At 31.9% G+C, this 18,806-nt stretch overlaps 1 protein-coding gene across 1 annotated transcript in view; it reads right to left on the bottom strand.

The window, feature by feature from the left end:
* Positions 1 to 1,556: 1,556 nt before the first annotated feature.
* The window catches only part of LOC139512478 (cyclin-T2-like), a 22,233-nt gene continuing 4,983 nt past the window's right edge, over positions 1,557 to 18,806 (bottom strand). Inside the window, exons 7-10 of the mRNA XM_071300108.1 lie at positions 18,114 to 18,204; positions 14,152 to 14,224; positions 8,184 to 8,257; positions 1,557 to 7,574 (exon numbers count right to left, since the gene is read on the bottom strand). Of these exons, the coding sequence (XP_071156209.1) occupies positions 5,481 to 7,574; positions 8,184 to 8,257; positions 14,152 to 14,224; positions 18,114 to 18,204 (2,332 nt within the window). The 3' untranslated portion in view covers positions 1,557 to 5,480. The remainder of the gene's footprint in view (positions 7,575 to 8,183; positions 8,258 to 14,151; positions 14,225 to 18,113; positions 18,205 to 18,806) is intronic.

Here is an 18,806-nt window from a genome sequence, read left to right as displayed (position 1 = left end):
CTCCACAAGAGACCAAATGATACAGACATTAACAACTATTATAGGTCACCTTATGGCTTTCAGTTCATATAAGACATTTAGTTGACCTTCTGCATATAGTATCTGAGAAATGGACCTTATTGTGCAACTTTTGACAACTTTTTAAACATAACTGCATGATAAGCAATGATTTTTTATTTTGCCAATTCAAGTTTGTTATTTGTTAAGTATGTCTGTGGGTGAACATTTCCCAAACTTTAAGCTAGCATTCATTCATCTTGTTTTTAAGTTGTATTTATAGACATATCTTTGATTAAGTTTCATAATTGTTTGCAGAATTTGATTGTCTGGATAATTTTCCATCTGCAATTTCTATTTATTTGTTATTGGCTGTGGGAAAATAGACCCCTTTTTGGTATTCAATCCTTTTGTCATTTTATTATCTTGAGCTTTTTAACCACCTAGATTGTTTGTATCCTTCCTCAGGAAGGGTAAAAATACTCTTCTTTACATACACATCTTTAGGAATTGCACACGACAGTGGTTTGCTAAAGGCTTTGTTAAAATTGGCTTATAATGATGCTGCTCACTGATTAATTGTTTTTCTATGCATTGTTTTAAAAGAAAGCAGTTTTGAAGTTGTCTCAGATTGTGTATTGCTGGGCCTTTAATACTTAATTTAACAGTATCAATTTTTCTCATTATTGAAGGACATACTTTGACCTATAGTTGCACAAATTCTTGTCCTATGGTCTTTAGACAATAGTTGTCTGAAATGCAATCACACAACTCATATTATTTAAATTTTTAACAAGAATGTTTCCAAAGCACACAGATGTTCCACTCACACATTTTTCTATGTTCAGTGGACTGTGTTATTAGCATCAAAATTAGATAGGTCATATCATATCGAACATGTGTGCCAAGTTTAAAGTTGATTGGTCTAACTTTATCAAAAACAATTTTGACCAAAAACTTAAACCAAACAACAAACAAACAAAAAGATGCACAGACCGAAAAACATAAAGCCAATAAATTGGGCATAAAAAATACACATTTCTACACTGGTATCTGACATCTTTGCTAAATGCTCCCTCAAGCTTTACAGAGGTTCTTTTTCTAGATTATATTTTCCCATTGTGGAAGTTCACAATTCAAAGCTTCTGTTTCAATGTCATTACCAATATAAAATTTGATGCAACTGTCAGACAAGTAAAAGGTTTAACTAGGTTCAATCCTCCATTTTCTACATTTGAAAATGCCTGTACTAAGTCCAGAATATGACAGTTGTCCATTTGTTTGATGTGTTTTATTATTTGATTTTGCCATTTGATTAGGGACTTTCCGTTTTGAATTTTCCTCAGAGTTGAGTATTTATGTCATTTTACTTTTTGATTACACCATGCTTTCTTGTTCACCGTTAAAAACTAATGTTAAGGGTTTTTTGTGTGCCTTAGTTGGTTGTGCTCTCTTTGAAGTTTTTGATAATGACTTCTGTGTTTTCTTCTTTCGTTATTGGAATAATTTTTCTGCTCTTATGTATACACATTATAGCCTTCTTGTTAATGAAGAAAACACACATTTGTATAAATTTATTGTGAACAAATTCTGTTTTACATGTTGGTATAAGGTAAATGATTAAAATTCATTTCTTTATTTTTCCATCAATATGAACAAATGTGCTAGCTCTGTAAAAACATAATTGTCACCATGACGAAATCAATCCCACTCTTCTGAGGTTCATTTTTAAATGAACATAAAAAAAAAATAGCAAAAATTGTACATTAATTAAAAATGACATAAACAAATTGATACAAAATATGTCTTCTGTTTTCTCTGCACTATGTTTAGTGTTTACAAGATTGCATGCATCTCAGTTTCTTTATTTTGAGTAGCAATTAAGCATGTGAACACTAAAACGTGTACGATTCATACTGGGGAGCTCGAGCAGTGATGTGTTTCAACAGTATCAACACATCACTCACACTTACATGTAAACACACTAAAGTGAAGCCCCAATTTGTTTTCTTCAATTCTAAAATAAAACTATGAAAACAGTAAAATTGTTTCATTCACTCAAATTGTATTTCATACATCATATTTATACAAAATATTATGAGTGAGAAAATATCAAAATACTAGAAAAAAATATCCAACTTGAAAACAATAAGCAGTTATGATGAGAATAAAATCTACAAATGCCCTCTAAAGAATGCAGAAATGTTGATATTTTGTCACTTTTTTTTTGTTCTTTTTATCATCATGAATAACAAAAATATGATTTTAATACTTTTTAACATTTTTTTGTTGAACTACATAAATACTGTTTATCATGTACATGAACTAATATAAATGGTATATGAATTGCAGACAAAGACAGTAAATACAACACATTTATTTATGAGAACAATATACAAAATGTACATTGAGCCTTTTTCAATGATTCTTACAAAATACATCCATTTTTTAATGACGGTATACACTACACATATCCATGTTTTAGTGAACTCAAATGAATACACATTTTCTTGAATTTGTGCCTCTTATTGAAAATGGTTTAAAATAAGCAAGTCAATTCTACAATGTCAATTTGAATTTCCAATTCACCTTTGAATCACATAAATTTGATTAAGACCAAATTTTCAGCTGCTCTGGTTCACTCGTCACTTCAAGCTTTATATTACAAAGCAGCTCGAAATCTGGTTTTATCTCTCATAACATCCTTTCTATGTATTAAATTATGTAAAGTATATGAGCGCACTAGGGGAAACATAAAGAATGAATTCTTTTCAGCTTGACTGTTTTTTTTCCCCTATTTACTTATTACCTCATGTTAAGTGACGGGTCAAATAAAATATTTTCCCTTATAATGACATGTTAAATTTGTTTACTTTAATATATCTCACAATAAGCAATGTTACTGTACATATGAAGGTGTCCAAATAAATTTATTTAAAATTGGTGGACTTTTAAAAAAGATCAAGATACAAAATAATTTACTTTTATTTAGTGACCCATTTCATAATCAGCATCAACAGAAAGTTGATTCTTTTATGAATCCAGACAACAAATAGGAATGTAAACAATCTAATATTTGACAGTGTATATTAATTGCAAGATATGAGCAATTAAGTCTGAAAATTAATAAAAAAAACCATTTGAATTTAATACTAAGCAGAAGTAAAAGCTTGCATCTTAAGATTTTCTTCCTGGTCAAAAGCTTGTACTTTTATCATATATATTTTCAATACAGTTATATATTGTGCCCAAAGTTTTAAACTTATCATGATTTTTTACAACACCTGAGGTATTACGGAGTTAACTATACATAGATTTGTTTGCTGCCATTGATGTAGGGTTTGATGAAATACAGATTCAATTTCACCTTAACCATGTCAATTGTTATTTTTTAATGATTGTTTTCATGTACCAGGTATTTGAGCAAATATTTTTGTAAATTCTATTTTATATAAAACTTTTTAGAATCATCTTCTGACTAGCATTTTACCCCGATGAAATTCAAATGTTCATATTCTAATGAATTCTAAATCTTCCAATTTAATTATCCTCAGCAGAAAAATATCAGAATCAAGTTGTTTTGTGATAGAATCAAGCTCCATGTTATATTTCTGCCAAGTATAAACAAACTCTCAAATTCTATGAAACTAGCAATCAAATTTCTAATTTCTATTTTCATGTTAAGTCCTAACAAATGGTATTGTTGTGGTTAAAAATATAAATATTACCCAAATGCTTCAAATGCCAATTAATAATCTGATGTAGCTATAATATAGGTGTGTATTTATCAAACTACACCAACATCAAAATGAAATGAATACAAATACGATATCACAGCTGATTGTTGTTGGACTATGAAATAAAGTAAATCAATCAAGACACCCCTCCATATGCACTATACCAGAAACCATTACCAATCATGGACTTTTCAGCATTATTGATCTAGTTTTTACCATTTTTTTAAAATTTAGATTTACAAAGTCTATAATGATAAAAACAAAATCATTTTTACCAACCCCCATTGACGTTTCAGCATTATTGATCTAGTTTTTACCATTTTTTTTTTCAAATTTAGATTTACGAGTAGTCTATATATGATAGACAAAATTATTCAAGCACACAACCAATACCAAATTTCCCATTTATTAGACCAAAATAAAGTACATCTGACAGTTGTGTATCAGCATTGTTTTATTCATTCAGAAATTTCTCAAAACTAGGAGTAGTAATATATTCTTTGCAAATTTAAAAGGCATTTTTATTTAAAATAAATTTTTACTTTTGTCGAGATAAATCATTTCATTTGCTTTACTTACCATAAAAAGAATTCTAGCATTTTCCCAAGAGTCTACAATTATTTAATGAATAGAATGCAGAAAGTGTTTTGGTTTCTACAAGACATCCTCGATGAATGGTAATTGCAGCAACAGAGACAGTCAAGAATGACCTGCATTTCATGGTAACGTTTCTGAGATATAAATTGTCACATCAAAGCAAACTGTGAAATAATTCAAGGGGCACAACTTGTAAAAATGATTTTGGCAACAGTGGAAATTGAACTATACCTTACCCATATACAATTGTAGGTAGTAACTTTGAAAAGTTTTAAGGTGAAACTATAAAACAAACTTGAGCTTTAAAGAAGACCCATTAACCAGAACCTTTGCTAACAACTGGAACATGACTGTTAACACAGATGAGAAATTTGTTGGAAACAGAAAAATTTAACTGCTCTGCGGGTTATTCTCTAATAAGGAATGGCAGTATAACTTGTTTATTATCCGGCTAATGGAGTTCGATAAATTTGTTGGAAACATAAGAATATTGAACTGCTCTGCTGGTTATTCTCTGATAGGGAATGATAGTATTACTTGTTTAAGAGTCTGGTTTATGGAGTCCGATAAATGCTATATGTAATATTTGTGTTTTATTTTTTTCATATAATTCAAGGGGTATAACTCTAGAAAATTATTGCTAGAAGAGAAATTAGAAATCAAGCCACATCTTGTTTGTGGTAGTAGGGTGAATACAAAGTTGCAAGATCTGATTGAGGACCATGAAAACCATGAATGAGATTGTTGCTTTTAAACTGAGAAACTTCTTTGCAAATAGATTTTACATCTGATATTGAATGGAAAAAAGTTGTTAATAATCAGCAACTGGCAAACAGCAATCATACTTCCAACATAATTGCTTTCAATTAATCAAGATGACCTGCATTCTATATATCCTCAAAATTAACTACTAACATTATAAACTGTCTCAGACAATACAGCAAAATGGTGATAATATCTTAAGACCATCAAATCACACCTCACATACTCACTTCCATACACACCTGAAAAAAATATATCAGAGGAGCTATAATAGTCTTTCTCAAAGTTTAACAATTATGATATGAAATAAATAAAATTAGCACTTGATATAATGCCTGAAATATTCAAATAAGTACAAATTAACAAAATACCTAAATTAAACTATGATCAAAAGTGTGGAGGCCCTAAGGGAGGAGTTGGGGGACGGGTAGGTTGGTCTGATGGCAGTGGAGGCATGGCTTCATCTGACAGAAAGTCAAAATCAAACAGAGACTGCTGATATCCATATTGAGGCTGTATATACTGGTTACCATACGGTTGTGCTGAAGCATATGTTTGATATAATTGTGTTTGTTGAAATGGTGGCGGTGGTGGTGGTGGAACATCTGGTGGCGGTGGCGGAGGTGGTGGCGGCTGTGTTGATAAAGGAGGAAGTGGTGGTTGAGGAAATGTTGGTGTTGTTGGCGTGCCAGGCACACTATTAGCTAGATTAGGATTGGTCGATTTGATCAAATCTATAACTTGGTTCATAGCTTGTATTTGGTCTAGCACTTCCTTTTGAGCCACCCCTTTTTTATCACCATTGACACTACCATCAACTGAAGCTGAATCAGACATTTCCATACTAACATTAGAATAGCTGGAAGATGAACGAGTCAATCCTTTTGAATCTACTTTAGAAATTTTAGTCTTGCTTTGGGAACTAGCTTCAGTATTGGGGCTCATTTGTCTTTTGCGATTGCCTGAACTATGTGAGGATTCTTTCCCACTTTTGTGTGAATGTCCTGATTTTCCTGAGCTTTTTTCATCACTAGAACCTCTATCCGAATGACTTGATTTATGATGTTTTTTGGATTCAGACTCACTTTTGTGTTTATTTATAGCAGACATACTAATATGAAGTTTAAGTTCAGGTTTCCCATTGGCCCCTGTGTGGCTTTTTCGATGTTCTTTGTCTGAATGTTTTGATTTATGAGACTTGTGTTCACTGTGAGATTTATGTTCACTATGCCGAGATTCTGTCAGCATCTTTGAAGAAATTTTCAAACTTGGCACTTTCTGTTCAGACTGATGAGTACTTTTGTGATGCTCCTTTGATATATTTTTAATTTTCATTTTCAAGGGAGAAGCAGCATCTCGAGAAACTGTTGGAGAAATACCAGTTTCTGTTCTGACATGAGGTGATAAACTTGACTCTACTTTTAATCTAGGTGATATGCCAGGTTCTGTCTTAATTCTAATTTTTGTTTCTGATCCAGGAACTATCTCAGCTTCTTGTTTAACAACTAAAGGTGATCCTCCTGGATCAGTTTTAATTCGAATTTTACCAATCTCATTGACCTGCGGTACTGCTCCAGTATCAGTTTTTATTCTAATTTTACCAATCTCATTGCTAGATACATGAGAGGATGAAGCATTATCGTGATTCACAATATGTTTGCTTGATTCACTATCTGATACATGTTTATTATCAGCATGTTTTGAATGAGAATGTCTATCACCATGCTTATTTCTCTCATGTTTATGTGATTTACGATGTTTCTCACCATCAGGAGTATGTTTGTCACTATGTTTTTGCACATCAAGGGTATGTTTTTCTCTATGTTTGTGTTTTTCCTCCAATTTATGAGAGTCTGACACATGTTTGTCACTTTTTTGTACATCAACAGTATGTTTTACTTCATGTCTATCACTATTCTTTTGACTATCCTGAGGTTTGTCATTCTGTTTCTGTACATTGTCAGTCCAATGTCGACTTGTTTGTTTGACATCAGCCTCTTGTTTAATTTCTTTGGTTTCCACTTTATCATGTTTAACATTAGTGGTTTGGTCATTAGGTTTGTTCATTGCTAATAATCTCTCTTTTTCTTTTCTTTCTTTATACTCTTTAAAAGTTGTAATTGTTGTTGAGGCTGCAGCAGACTGTGCTGTCGGAGTGGGCTCTTCTGGCTCACTTTTGACTTCAGTTTGAGGTTCTGCCTTTAAAGTTGGGACTACTGTTGCTGAAAGACTTTTTGGTTTGCTATCAATAGCATTTTTATTTGTGTTTTCCCCTGATACAGATTTGGTCGCATGTTGTTCTGTTGATGATTTGTGATGATCACTTTTCCGATCATGGTTTGTTGATGTGTGATGGTGAGATGACGGATGAGATTTTGAAGATGAAGTTGAACCCGATGTAGAAGTTTCCAATTTCACCTTTTTTTCTGGTGGTAGATTTAAATCTGCATCGTCCATTAACTTTTCTCTTTCTTTTCCAGACTGTAATTATAAAGTTATTTACAGTATTACAATAAAAAAAAAAAAAAAACATAATTTCACCCCAGAAGAAATAACTAGACTACATGATTAACTTGAAATATGTGCTTTGCTAGTGAAAGGTTGTTGTTATGAAGCATGCACAGTATAATAAAAAAAATATCTTGCGAGTCCCTCAATAAATGTCTGTTTTGGTTAACTTATTAACATGTTGCTTTAGAGTATTAAGATGATTCAATGAACCACCACTCCTTATTCAACACTGTGATGTCGGAAGTGAAGTTGATACTGGTGGTTCTTATTGCTGCTGATCTGAGCTGTACTATAGAGAGGTCTATGTTTATTACAGATATATCATCCTCAGAAAATCTTAACCCAGTTTTTCAAGTGTGAAATATAGATCATATTATATTAAGTGAAAAAGTGTAATGATGAAACAGTTTTTTTTTTTTACCTATAACCAAACCATTTTATAAAGAAATATTAAGTGTATTATGCAGCTGTCCAAATCTCTATCTCCTTACCTCTGCTCCTGGAAAAACCTTATATCATGTATTAATTATTGTTTGCTTTCTCATTTTTAAATCAATTATTAACTCTTAGAAAACCTACCCTCCACATGAGTATCTTTTTCTTTAATTTGCTTGGACATTGGTCTAGAATGTTCAGAAATTCTTGAGTCAGTTCTGAAAAGAGAAACATCACTTTAAAACATGTGTTAAGCAATCTGCATATATGTATATATTAAAAGATGAAAGAAAACTGCTTAATTTTTAGATAGTTTTTAAAACTAAATTGTAAAAGTGTTACTGTTAAAAAAAATAATTGTTGATACATATATTGGCCGGAAATGTATTTCCTGTAACCCTTTTCATAAACTCAAAATCAGAATCATGAATTTTACTAACAAGAGTGCACACACTGAAATGTCTCGCCTTCTATACTAATCATTGATATTATGTTGATAGTCCTAAGTATAAAGCTAAGCTTTATTACAACTGTCACATAAACTTAACATTAACCAAGATAACTAAACAAAGACCAATGAACCTTGAAAATGAGGTCAAGGTCAGATGAACCATGCCAGGCAGACATGTACAGCTAACAATGCTTCTATACAACATATATAGTTGACCCATTACTTATAGTTTAAGAAAAATAGATCAAAACACAAAAACTTAACACTGTGCAATGAACCATGAAAATGAGGTCAGGGTCAAATAAAACCTGTGCAACTGACATAAAGATCATAAAATATTTCCATACACCAAATATAGTTGACCTATGGCATACAGTATTAGATAAAAAGACTGAAACTCAAAAACTTAACTTTGACCACTGAACCATGAAAATGAGGTCAAGGTCACATGACATCTGCCCGCTAGACATGTACACCTTACAATCATTCCATACAACAAATATAGTAGACCTATTGCATATAGTATGAGAAAAATAGACCAAAACACAAAAATTTAACCATAACCACTGAACCATGAAAATGAGGTCAAGGTCAGATGACACCTGCCAGTTGGACATGTACACCTTACAGTCCTTCCATACACCGAATATACTAGCCCTATTGCTTATAGTATCTGAGATATGGACTTGACCACCAAAACTGAACCTTGTTCACTGATCCATGAAATGAGGTCGAGGTCAAGTGAAAACTGTCTGACAGACATGAGGACCTTGCAAGGTACGCACATATTAAATATAATTATCCTATTACTTATAATAAGAGAGAATTCAACATTACAAAAAATTTGAACTTTTTTTTCAAGTTGTCAATGAACCATGAAAATGAGGTCAAGGACATTGGACATGTGACTGACGGAAACTTCGTAACATGAAGCATCTATATACAAAGTATGAAGCATCCAGGTCTTCCACCTTCTAAAATATAAAGCTTTTAAGAAGTGAGCTAACACCGCCGCCGCCGCCGCCGGATCACTATCCCTATGTCGAGCTTTCTGCAACAAAAGTTGCAGGCTCGACAAAAATTGTAATTTGAAGTTTATTATCTCCCTTTTTTAGAGAGCAACAATAAATCTCATTAAAGAGTCAGATTAGTGATTTCAAATCCCTGCTGATTTAGAGACAACTAGAACACACCTGCAAAATCGCGGGCATTCAAAGCGAGTATGAAAGTATGTAAAGAGTTGTGGCTGGAATTTTTGTAAACTACTTAATGACTGGAGAAATTCAGGAAAGGTATCAAAAGTCATAGGTACTTATGGACAGGAAAATGTTTTTATTTTATCCCTCCTCCTTTATTTTCAAAATTCCCAATTTTTTGTTTTCTATTAATTTTATTACACATGAATAATTTTAGTGCTTATCTGTATATTATGAACATGCATTACTATAAATAAAGTGTATTTACTTTTTACTTTCACTATTGATTCTCAGTTAACTAATCGATCGACGGCGGTCATTGTAATATTAAACAGACCCTCTCTATTTAATAAACTCTGTGACCGCCGTGGATAGTAAACCTGAAAATGATAGCAGATAGAAAATACACTTTATTCGTAGTATATGTATGTTCAAAGTATACAGAACAAACCAGCAAACCGGAAGTCTAATCTTGACTTAAAATTTCGTCCAATGACAGAACAATATCCAGACGCCTTTTTTCTCGTTTTTCTCCCAAAATAACTCAATCTGAATAATCATATGAATGGATGACAAATGCGACTATGCACTGTACATATAGGACACAAAAGCATGATGATTAATTTATTGTGGAAAGAAGAAAAGCGACAAACAAAATGAGGTCTTCTCGTTTAATGGTATAGATACTCTGTTTACATAAATACAAAAATTTACTACATTGTAATTGTATTTTGTTTTCTAACATAATCATTATCAAACTCAATTTTAATACTGAAAATGTTTGTCAATGCATGGTTTTCTATTTTTCTTCTCACCAATTCTCTCCACTGCAGCAATCCAGTACTTATACAAATGTACTTCCAAGTAGGAGCATTAATTTTAATTGTAAATCAGATTCACACTTTAATAAGTTATTTCCAAGAAAACCCTTCACAGACCACAACTTTTGTTTGCCTCTTTAAAAATAACATATTTTTTTACTATACACTCATTTAACTAAAATAAGCATTTTTTCAATAAAAGTGTCTCAATTATAGCAGAAAATTTTCATTTGTTTTACAGAACCAGCAGAAGTAAAGAAAATAGGATTTACTACATGTTTCTTGTCTTACATTTAAAATTTGAATTCTTTTTGCAGAAATAGATGTTGGAAATTTTTGTATCAAACAAGCAATTGTCAATTAGGTATCGCAGATCCGGTGAAAATGGGAACAATGCTAAAATCAATAGTTAGTTGAGAAAGCAAGTAGGCCATTGTGGAACATGGGTTGACAGTCATGACAATATTTAAATAATAACAAGGTCAATAAGTCTGAAACTGACGTTGAATTCATATGAAACTTGTCACATGCACATAATTAATCCATTATTAAAATACATTTTCTGAGATACAAAATTCCAACCTAACAACTGGGCACAGTAATAAATTGGCATCACTTCATTTGTAATTTTAAGGTACTTTCAGGAATTGGGGCATGGGAGGTAATTTGTCAAAATTAGATTCCAAACACCAGAAATTAAAATTTGTCATTACATGTAATTATAATTCTGTAATCTTTTTAAGGAAAATGCAATTACCCATAATTTGAAAGTCCCCTATCCTCACATCATGAACAATTTTAAAACACTGAAACTAGTACTTACAACAAACCCAAATACAAAGCCCAGTTTTTCTATAATGTATAACTACAAAATTAAAGGAATAGACCTATCCTAACAATTTTACACCTGGCACTATAGTATAATTAAAACAAGTGGAAGCTTTGTCATATGCCAGAAAGTTTTTCTTAAACACAGTTCCTATAGTAGAATTCTATTATTTCCATTTTATTCTGTATTTGTTGATTTTTTTATCTTCATTTTCTAAGTGTTGTGATACCTTAAAATAGGTATCTTCCTTTAGATAATTCATATCCGAGTGATTACAGGTTGTTATATATAGCCTTTTATAAACCATTTCAAACCAGTAATTCATAAATTGTGATCCAGCTTAACAAATTCTAGAAACTAGTGAGCAAGCACACATACCCAACATCCTCAAAATAAAGGAGAAAAGCTTAAAGTCAACTTATGGCATAGTTTGGTTGGTTTTTTTTTTACATTACAAGATATATGATTTTGGACATTGCCTCTATTCCTTGCACAAATCTTTTTTTAGACTCGAGAGACTTCAACGATCAATAGGGATTTTTCTCTTATTATATATGACATTGGCATACATGTATGTAGTACTTGATTCAGCACCCTGAAACCACTTTTTTATTAAAAAAAATCCCATCTTTTAGTAACTTTAACTTGAAAAGTATAAATGAAAACATTTCAAAATAAGGTGCAGAAAAAGTTTCCTCCTTACACAAATGTTTTAGTTCTGGTTGTATGAACAAAAAGTTCTTGTAGACTTCTGAATTTTCAAAATCAGATTCTTATTTGCTTGGTACAACTCTTTTTTATTTAACACAATTTACTGTCTTGTAGGAATTTGTCAGATTACAAAACATTGTGTTCTGCTTTTTCTGTGCGTTTTAGTTGATGAACTTTAAGATGAACAAGAATAAGTCTATAGTACAAGGATGCCCTACAAGCACTAGCATTTTTTTTATGTTCAGTAGACCATGAAATTCGGGTCATAACTCTAGTTTGGCATTAAAATTAGAAAGATCAGATCATAAGGATCATGTGTTCAAGTTTCAAGTTGAATAGACTTCAACTTCATCAAAAACTACTGTAACCAAAAAATTGAACCTGAAGCGGGACAGATAGACAAACGAACGAAGGGACACACAGACCGAAAAACCATGTCAATCAATATCTTTACAATTGTCATAAACTGAAATAAATTCAAATTGGTTTCCCACATTCTGATTATATACCATATACACATTTCATACCCATTCTCATTTAATTATCATTTACACATCAAAATCACTACCTTGCGTTGTAATAAAAATAAAATCATAGACTGACCAAGCAAGGCTTCCAAAACGGTCATATATTCCGGACATTTGTATAATGTCCGGTAAAAGTCCGGCTGGGTAAAGCATGAAACGGTCATATACATTTTAGTTTTCAAGGCTTTTTCGGTCATTTTAACATAATTCACGATCTTTTTGACCCAACATAATTTTTGGCTTTAACATCCACACATTTCAGGTCATAAAAGTGACATGATGATTAATTACTATCTAAACAACCCCTACTTCAATACTTTCTATTTTAATCAAGGCTAATTAGTTGTTGGACAGGTGATATCATATCTACCTGTTCAGCTGACAGGTGAACTATGTTCAGTACCGGACATCGTATAAATTGATCGGTCTATTCACAATTATTTTCTTACATTTCAGCGGTTTGTAGCTCATTGATTTAGCACAAAAGATTAAAATTATAAGAAATTAGTTTATCTACATGATTTGATGAAAAATTTTAAAAGGTTTAAATGAAAAATCGTCAGAACTACGTTGAATGAACTAGAACACGTGTGCGCATGTGCAAATGTGGGAAATTTAATTATGCATCCTTTATTTCTTCAAAATGCTAAAATTATCATGGATACATGTATCTAAACGTTCATTTCAAGTATTTTGTTGAAGAAATAACGTGGAAAGAGCTTCTTTACTCAGTCATGCTTTGTAAACGTACACGGATTTTACGTATCCGTTTATGGTCCATGTTTTACCATTGTCAAGTCAACATCCGGTTTTAGAAAAACGTGATTTTAAAAACGAAAATAAAGTTTTTGACATGTCATTTTGCACAAATAAAGAGTCTATGGCAGATATGAGCACGCTGATGAGCACACTTTGAGTGATGCACTGCCAATTTAACAGTTTACATCCAAACATCAAATTCATATCAAAGTAAAGTTTAAAATCGTTTTTTAATCTAATGTCATTATCATTGGAATGACCATCTGATTACCATAATTGCCTTTGTGACTAAGTCTTAAGGGATTAAAATCGGGATCAGATTTAAAATGTCCGGCTGGCTCAAATGTTTTTTGGAAGCCTTGTTTGTGACCAAGCCATTTTCAGGCTAAAAAATAAAAACCTCAGAATGACCATCCTTCTCCAATGTAGATACATAACCATAACAATTTCTTTTGGGCTTTTTTGTGTCATTGGTTATTTGTATCACGGACAACTAACCCACAGCTGTTTTTACTCAAGATTTTCAGCCTATGCAAACAAAAACTATTTTGAAAGACGTGTTTGATCTAACACCTGTATAAATCCTTAGTTTACAGTGATTGAATACTTTATCACAACAAATACATCCACTCAATAGAAACAAATCTAGGCTTTCTGTACAAATATGGAACTCCCAATTTAGTGAAAAATTTTCACAACTTAATTGCAACTGCAATTTACGACACTGACCTGTAACTTACCTATAAAGATACTACTTTACTTATGTATAAATCAAAAAAGATTTAGACAACAGATTTAATGTGGTGTATCTTACACACCTTCCAATAATTCAGTTGTCACTGATGGATCACTGTACCAGAACCATTCTTTACCCTCATATGAACTTGGAATCTGTGAATAATAAAATCAATGTATTTTGTATATAGCATGAAAGAATTATAACGATGAATATACTTGTATAAACTGCAAATACATATTTTTATACATAACATAGTATTTATCCATAATAACTGTGCACATATATTAATTATCATTTTGTTTCAATCTAGGGAATAATTTCATATAGGCCTGCTTTAACTAAGCTGGCCCAGATGACAATGTTTGCACCTGTCCTAAGTCAGGAATCTGATGTTCAGTAGTTGTCATTTGTTAATGTGGTTCATAAGTGTTTCTGGTTTCTCGTTTTGTATATAGATTAGACAGTTAGTTTTCCCGTTTGAATGGTTTTACACAAGTAATTTTTTGGGGCCCAATATAACTTACCATTTGGTGTAAGCCAAGGCTCCGTGTTGAAGACCTTACCTTGAACTACAACTTTTATAAATTGTGACTTGGATGAAGAGTTGACTCATTGGCACTCATACCACATCTTCCTATATCTAATTATTCAATCAATCAAACCTTTATCACAATGACCAACTGTCTACTATTTCCTACTTGATCTACAACTGTTATAATTTTATTTGTAACTACTAGCACTTTGAAATATGGGAATTAATCATCTGGTTCATTGATGTTATAGGTATCTCATCTTCATGGTTAAAACATTGACCATGTCTACTTGGGATCAAATATAACTTTATCAATTTTCTTCAAACAAACTTTTGAATGGAAAATATCCTCAATGCAAAACATATCAATATGTTTATTTATAAGGTCCATGATGCATTGCAGATAATATGATGTGTGTGGATGAGGCCTGACCAGCATCTGGCAATGAATTCCTATCAAACCAGTGCAGTCAGGAGTCTACTTCGTCAAAATTATCTCCCCATTACGCCAGTTCATTTTCACAATCGTAGAAATGGAAGCCATTGTAGGGATGACGCGCTACCAATATTGCTCTTGGAAACCGATAAATTTATCCACATTGCACCATTACGATCCTTATATGTCAGTTGTATTTTAAAAGACAAATGTATCAACTAGCTAATGAGCATCAGTTAATAATCTTGTCTGCATTGATTCAACTTAAAACTATTGTCTGATAGGTTGTCAGGTGGAATTTTCGAAAATTCATAAACATTTAAAAAAATTCTAATTAAATATTTCGTGGAAGGGCAGACTAGATATTTTTAGTGTATGAAGACTATAAACCCTAGTAATCACACACAAAAAATTAGAATTTTTCGAAGATATGCATTTTCATCATCCAACTTGAAAGACTGTCGTCAAGTACTTTCAGTAAAAAAATAGCTATTCGAACACACCTTCTCTGTTTTTGTGACTCATAAGATAGGTATTTCACTTGACCCATATATTTCATCTTTTAGTACTGTGATTTTTTTGTGTTATAAAGTCAACCTGTAGCTTTAATATATAACCAGATGCTCCGCAGGGCGTAGCTTTATATGACCGCAGAGGTTGAACCCTGAACGGTTTGGGCAAGTATAGACACAACATTCAAGCTGGATTCAGCTCTAAATTTGGATTGTGATTAAATAGTTGACACAGCATAGGTTTCTGACACAGAATGAATGTGTTCTAATGAACTTAAAATTTTTGTTTTCTCTTAGAGCAATTCACTATGCTGTTGAATATTAATCCTCTCAAAAAAATGTTTGAAGAAATTTTCTTTTTTATTTATGAAATTTCAAATGAGAAAAATTTAACCCAATTTTTTAAATCACATCCCCCTTTCCCTTATTCCAAAACTAATCTCAATTAAAATTTCTAATGGAGTTTGCAACAATAACTACTCATTTAAATACATCATAAAATATTAAGATGTAAAAAAACTGCTTGTTATCACTGAATGGTAAAGATTATTTTAATTTATCAGTTGGTAGTAAAAAGTGAATATACATTGTATATTGTATATAACAAAGATTTAAGTTGATTCTGGACAAAGAAAGATAACTCCAATTAAAAAAAAATCTTGCTATTGCACAATATTTTACAATTAGATATTTCTTGCTTACTATTCTGGACAAAGAAAGATAACTTTAATTAAAAAAAAAATTGCTATTTCACAATATTGTGCAATTAGATATTTCTTGCCATTGCGCAATACTGTGCAATTGAAAAGACTTGCTATACATCAAACAAAGTTTAATTTTGGACCCCGATTTGGACCAACTTGAAAACTGGGCCAATAATCAAGAATCTAAGTACATTTTTAGATTCAGCATATCAAAGAACCTCACTGATTCATTTTTTGTCAAAATCAAACTAAGTTTAATTTTGGACCCTTTGGACCTTAATGTAGACCAATTTGAAAACGGGACCAAAAGTTAAGAATCTACATACACAGTCATGACAGTTAGATTCGGCATATCAAAGAACCCCAATTATTCAATTTTGATGAAATCAAACAAAGTTTAATTTGGACCCTTTGGGCCCCTTATTCTGTTGGGACCAAAACTCCAAAAATCAATACCAACCTTCCTTTTATGGTCATAAAACTTGTGTTTAAATTTCATAGATTTCTATTTACTTATACTAACGTTATGGTGCGAAAACCAAGAAAAATGCTTATTTGGGTCCCTTTTTGGCCCCTAATTCCTAAACTGTTGGGACCTAAACTTCCAAAATCAATACCAACCTTCCTTTTGTAGTCATTAACATTGTGTTTAAATTTCATTGATTTCTATTTACTTAAACTAAAGTTATTGTGCGAAAACCAAGAATAATGCTTATTTCGACCCTTTTTGGCCCCTAATTCCTAAACTGTTGAAACCAAAACTCCCAAAATCAATCCCAACCATTCTTTTGTGGTCATAAACCTTGTGTCCAAATTTCATAGATTTCTATTAACTTAAACTAAAGTCATAGTGCGAAAACCAAGAAAATGCTTATTTGGGCCCTTTTTGGCCCCTAATTCCTAAAATGTTGGGACCAAAACTCCCAAAATCAATACCAACCTTCCTTTTGTGGTCATAAACCTTGTGTTAAAATTTCATAGATTTCCATTCACTTTTACTAAAGTTAGAGTGCGAAAACTAAAAGTATTCGGACGACGACGACGACGCAGACGACGACGCCAACGTGATAGCAATATACGACGAAAATTTTTTCAAATTTTGCGGTCGTATAAAAATGATAGAATCTGAAGTGAGACGATGTATGAAATATTCTTACTTTGTACGATATCAAGACAAAATACTCAACTCAAACACGCCCTAACATAAAAAGGTGCACTCGATTTCCTCTTTTCGATACAATTGTTACCCATTTTTTGGAATTTTTCTTCAGTCACATAATGGAAGGGCAGACACAAAAATTACTGAACTAATAGATTGATATGTTTTCAGTCCGTGGTAATTTTTTCATAAAAATCGGAGGTTATGCATTTTCTTCATCCAACTTGAAAGATACACATGTCGTCGACTTAATATCTAATTGTTCTGTTTAACTATGTACTAGATAAATTGAAAACTTATGCAAATGGTGTTTTTAAAATAAAACACCTCGTAATTGAGAAGAAAATTGCAATTTTGTTTGTTTCTATTAACTTTTAAAATTTTTGTCACTATAGTAAACAATACAGTAAACATTTATCGCCTTCTCTAACAAAGAGCTTCGATTCTTTTGTTCTATTTCAACCTGGTTTCCGACTGAGTGCTAGGGGCTGTCTTGAACTTGAGGTAAGGTAAAAGCTTTTACTGGTGAAGCCCTATTGTGACATTTATAGAAGAAAACATAAACAAAAGTCTTGTTCCTTGCTTTTGTAAAGCATGTTATGAACACATAGTAATTTTGTGTATTGATTAACTGCATTACTTTTGATGTTTTCCTTTATCATCACATTTATCACTAAAATGAACAGCATGTCACTCACCTCCCATTTTGACCATTTACAGGCAAGATGAACACATACACAGGCTACAATAGTAGGCTTATATTGAAGACACATGGCGGTCAGATGGAGGCTGAAATTTATTTTCACCATTCAATATTCTTTGCATGGGTGAGCAAACATTAAAACTGTGGATTCTTTTATTTTTTTCCTTCAAACTTTTTGAGGATACAGTACTAGATTTCTTGGTTTCACAAATTTTGAAATCAAGTGTGTAAAAAACTAAATTGTTCATGGAAAACCATAACCCACAAATATCTACGAAAATAATGACCCCATCATCATAATAATGAATCCACAGTTATATACAAGTATGTGACTTTTGTGCATTGACTATCAACCTTCTTATAATATGTGTAATTAAAAGAAATAGATGCAAAGGAATCATTAACATAGTGGTTCATTTGCAACATTTTAATGTAGTGTTTATGGCCATTGTAAAATGAGAACAACTGGTATATTTTTAGCTACGTTCCATGCAATGAACATGTCTTTAAAATCAGTTGGTTTTCTTCCAGTGAATGGGACATTTTTATGGCTGATAATCAAAAATTTTGCTTATACAATTTTTATTTATATTAGTCATAATTTAGAGCATCCCGATTATTACTGAAGAACTATTTATCTACATCCACATTCATACTATAAAATAGTTTGCCCGGGACAATTTTTTCC

The sequence above is a fragment of the Mytilus edulis genome, chromosome 2 (assembly GCF_963676685.1).
Source record: "Mytilus edulis chromosome 2, xbMytEdul2.2, whole genome shotgun sequence".
Taxonomy (NCBI): domain Eukaryota; kingdom Metazoa; phylum Mollusca; class Bivalvia; order Mytilida; family Mytilidae; genus Mytilus; species Mytilus edulis.
This window is presented reverse-complemented; position numbering and strand designations above follow the sequence as displayed.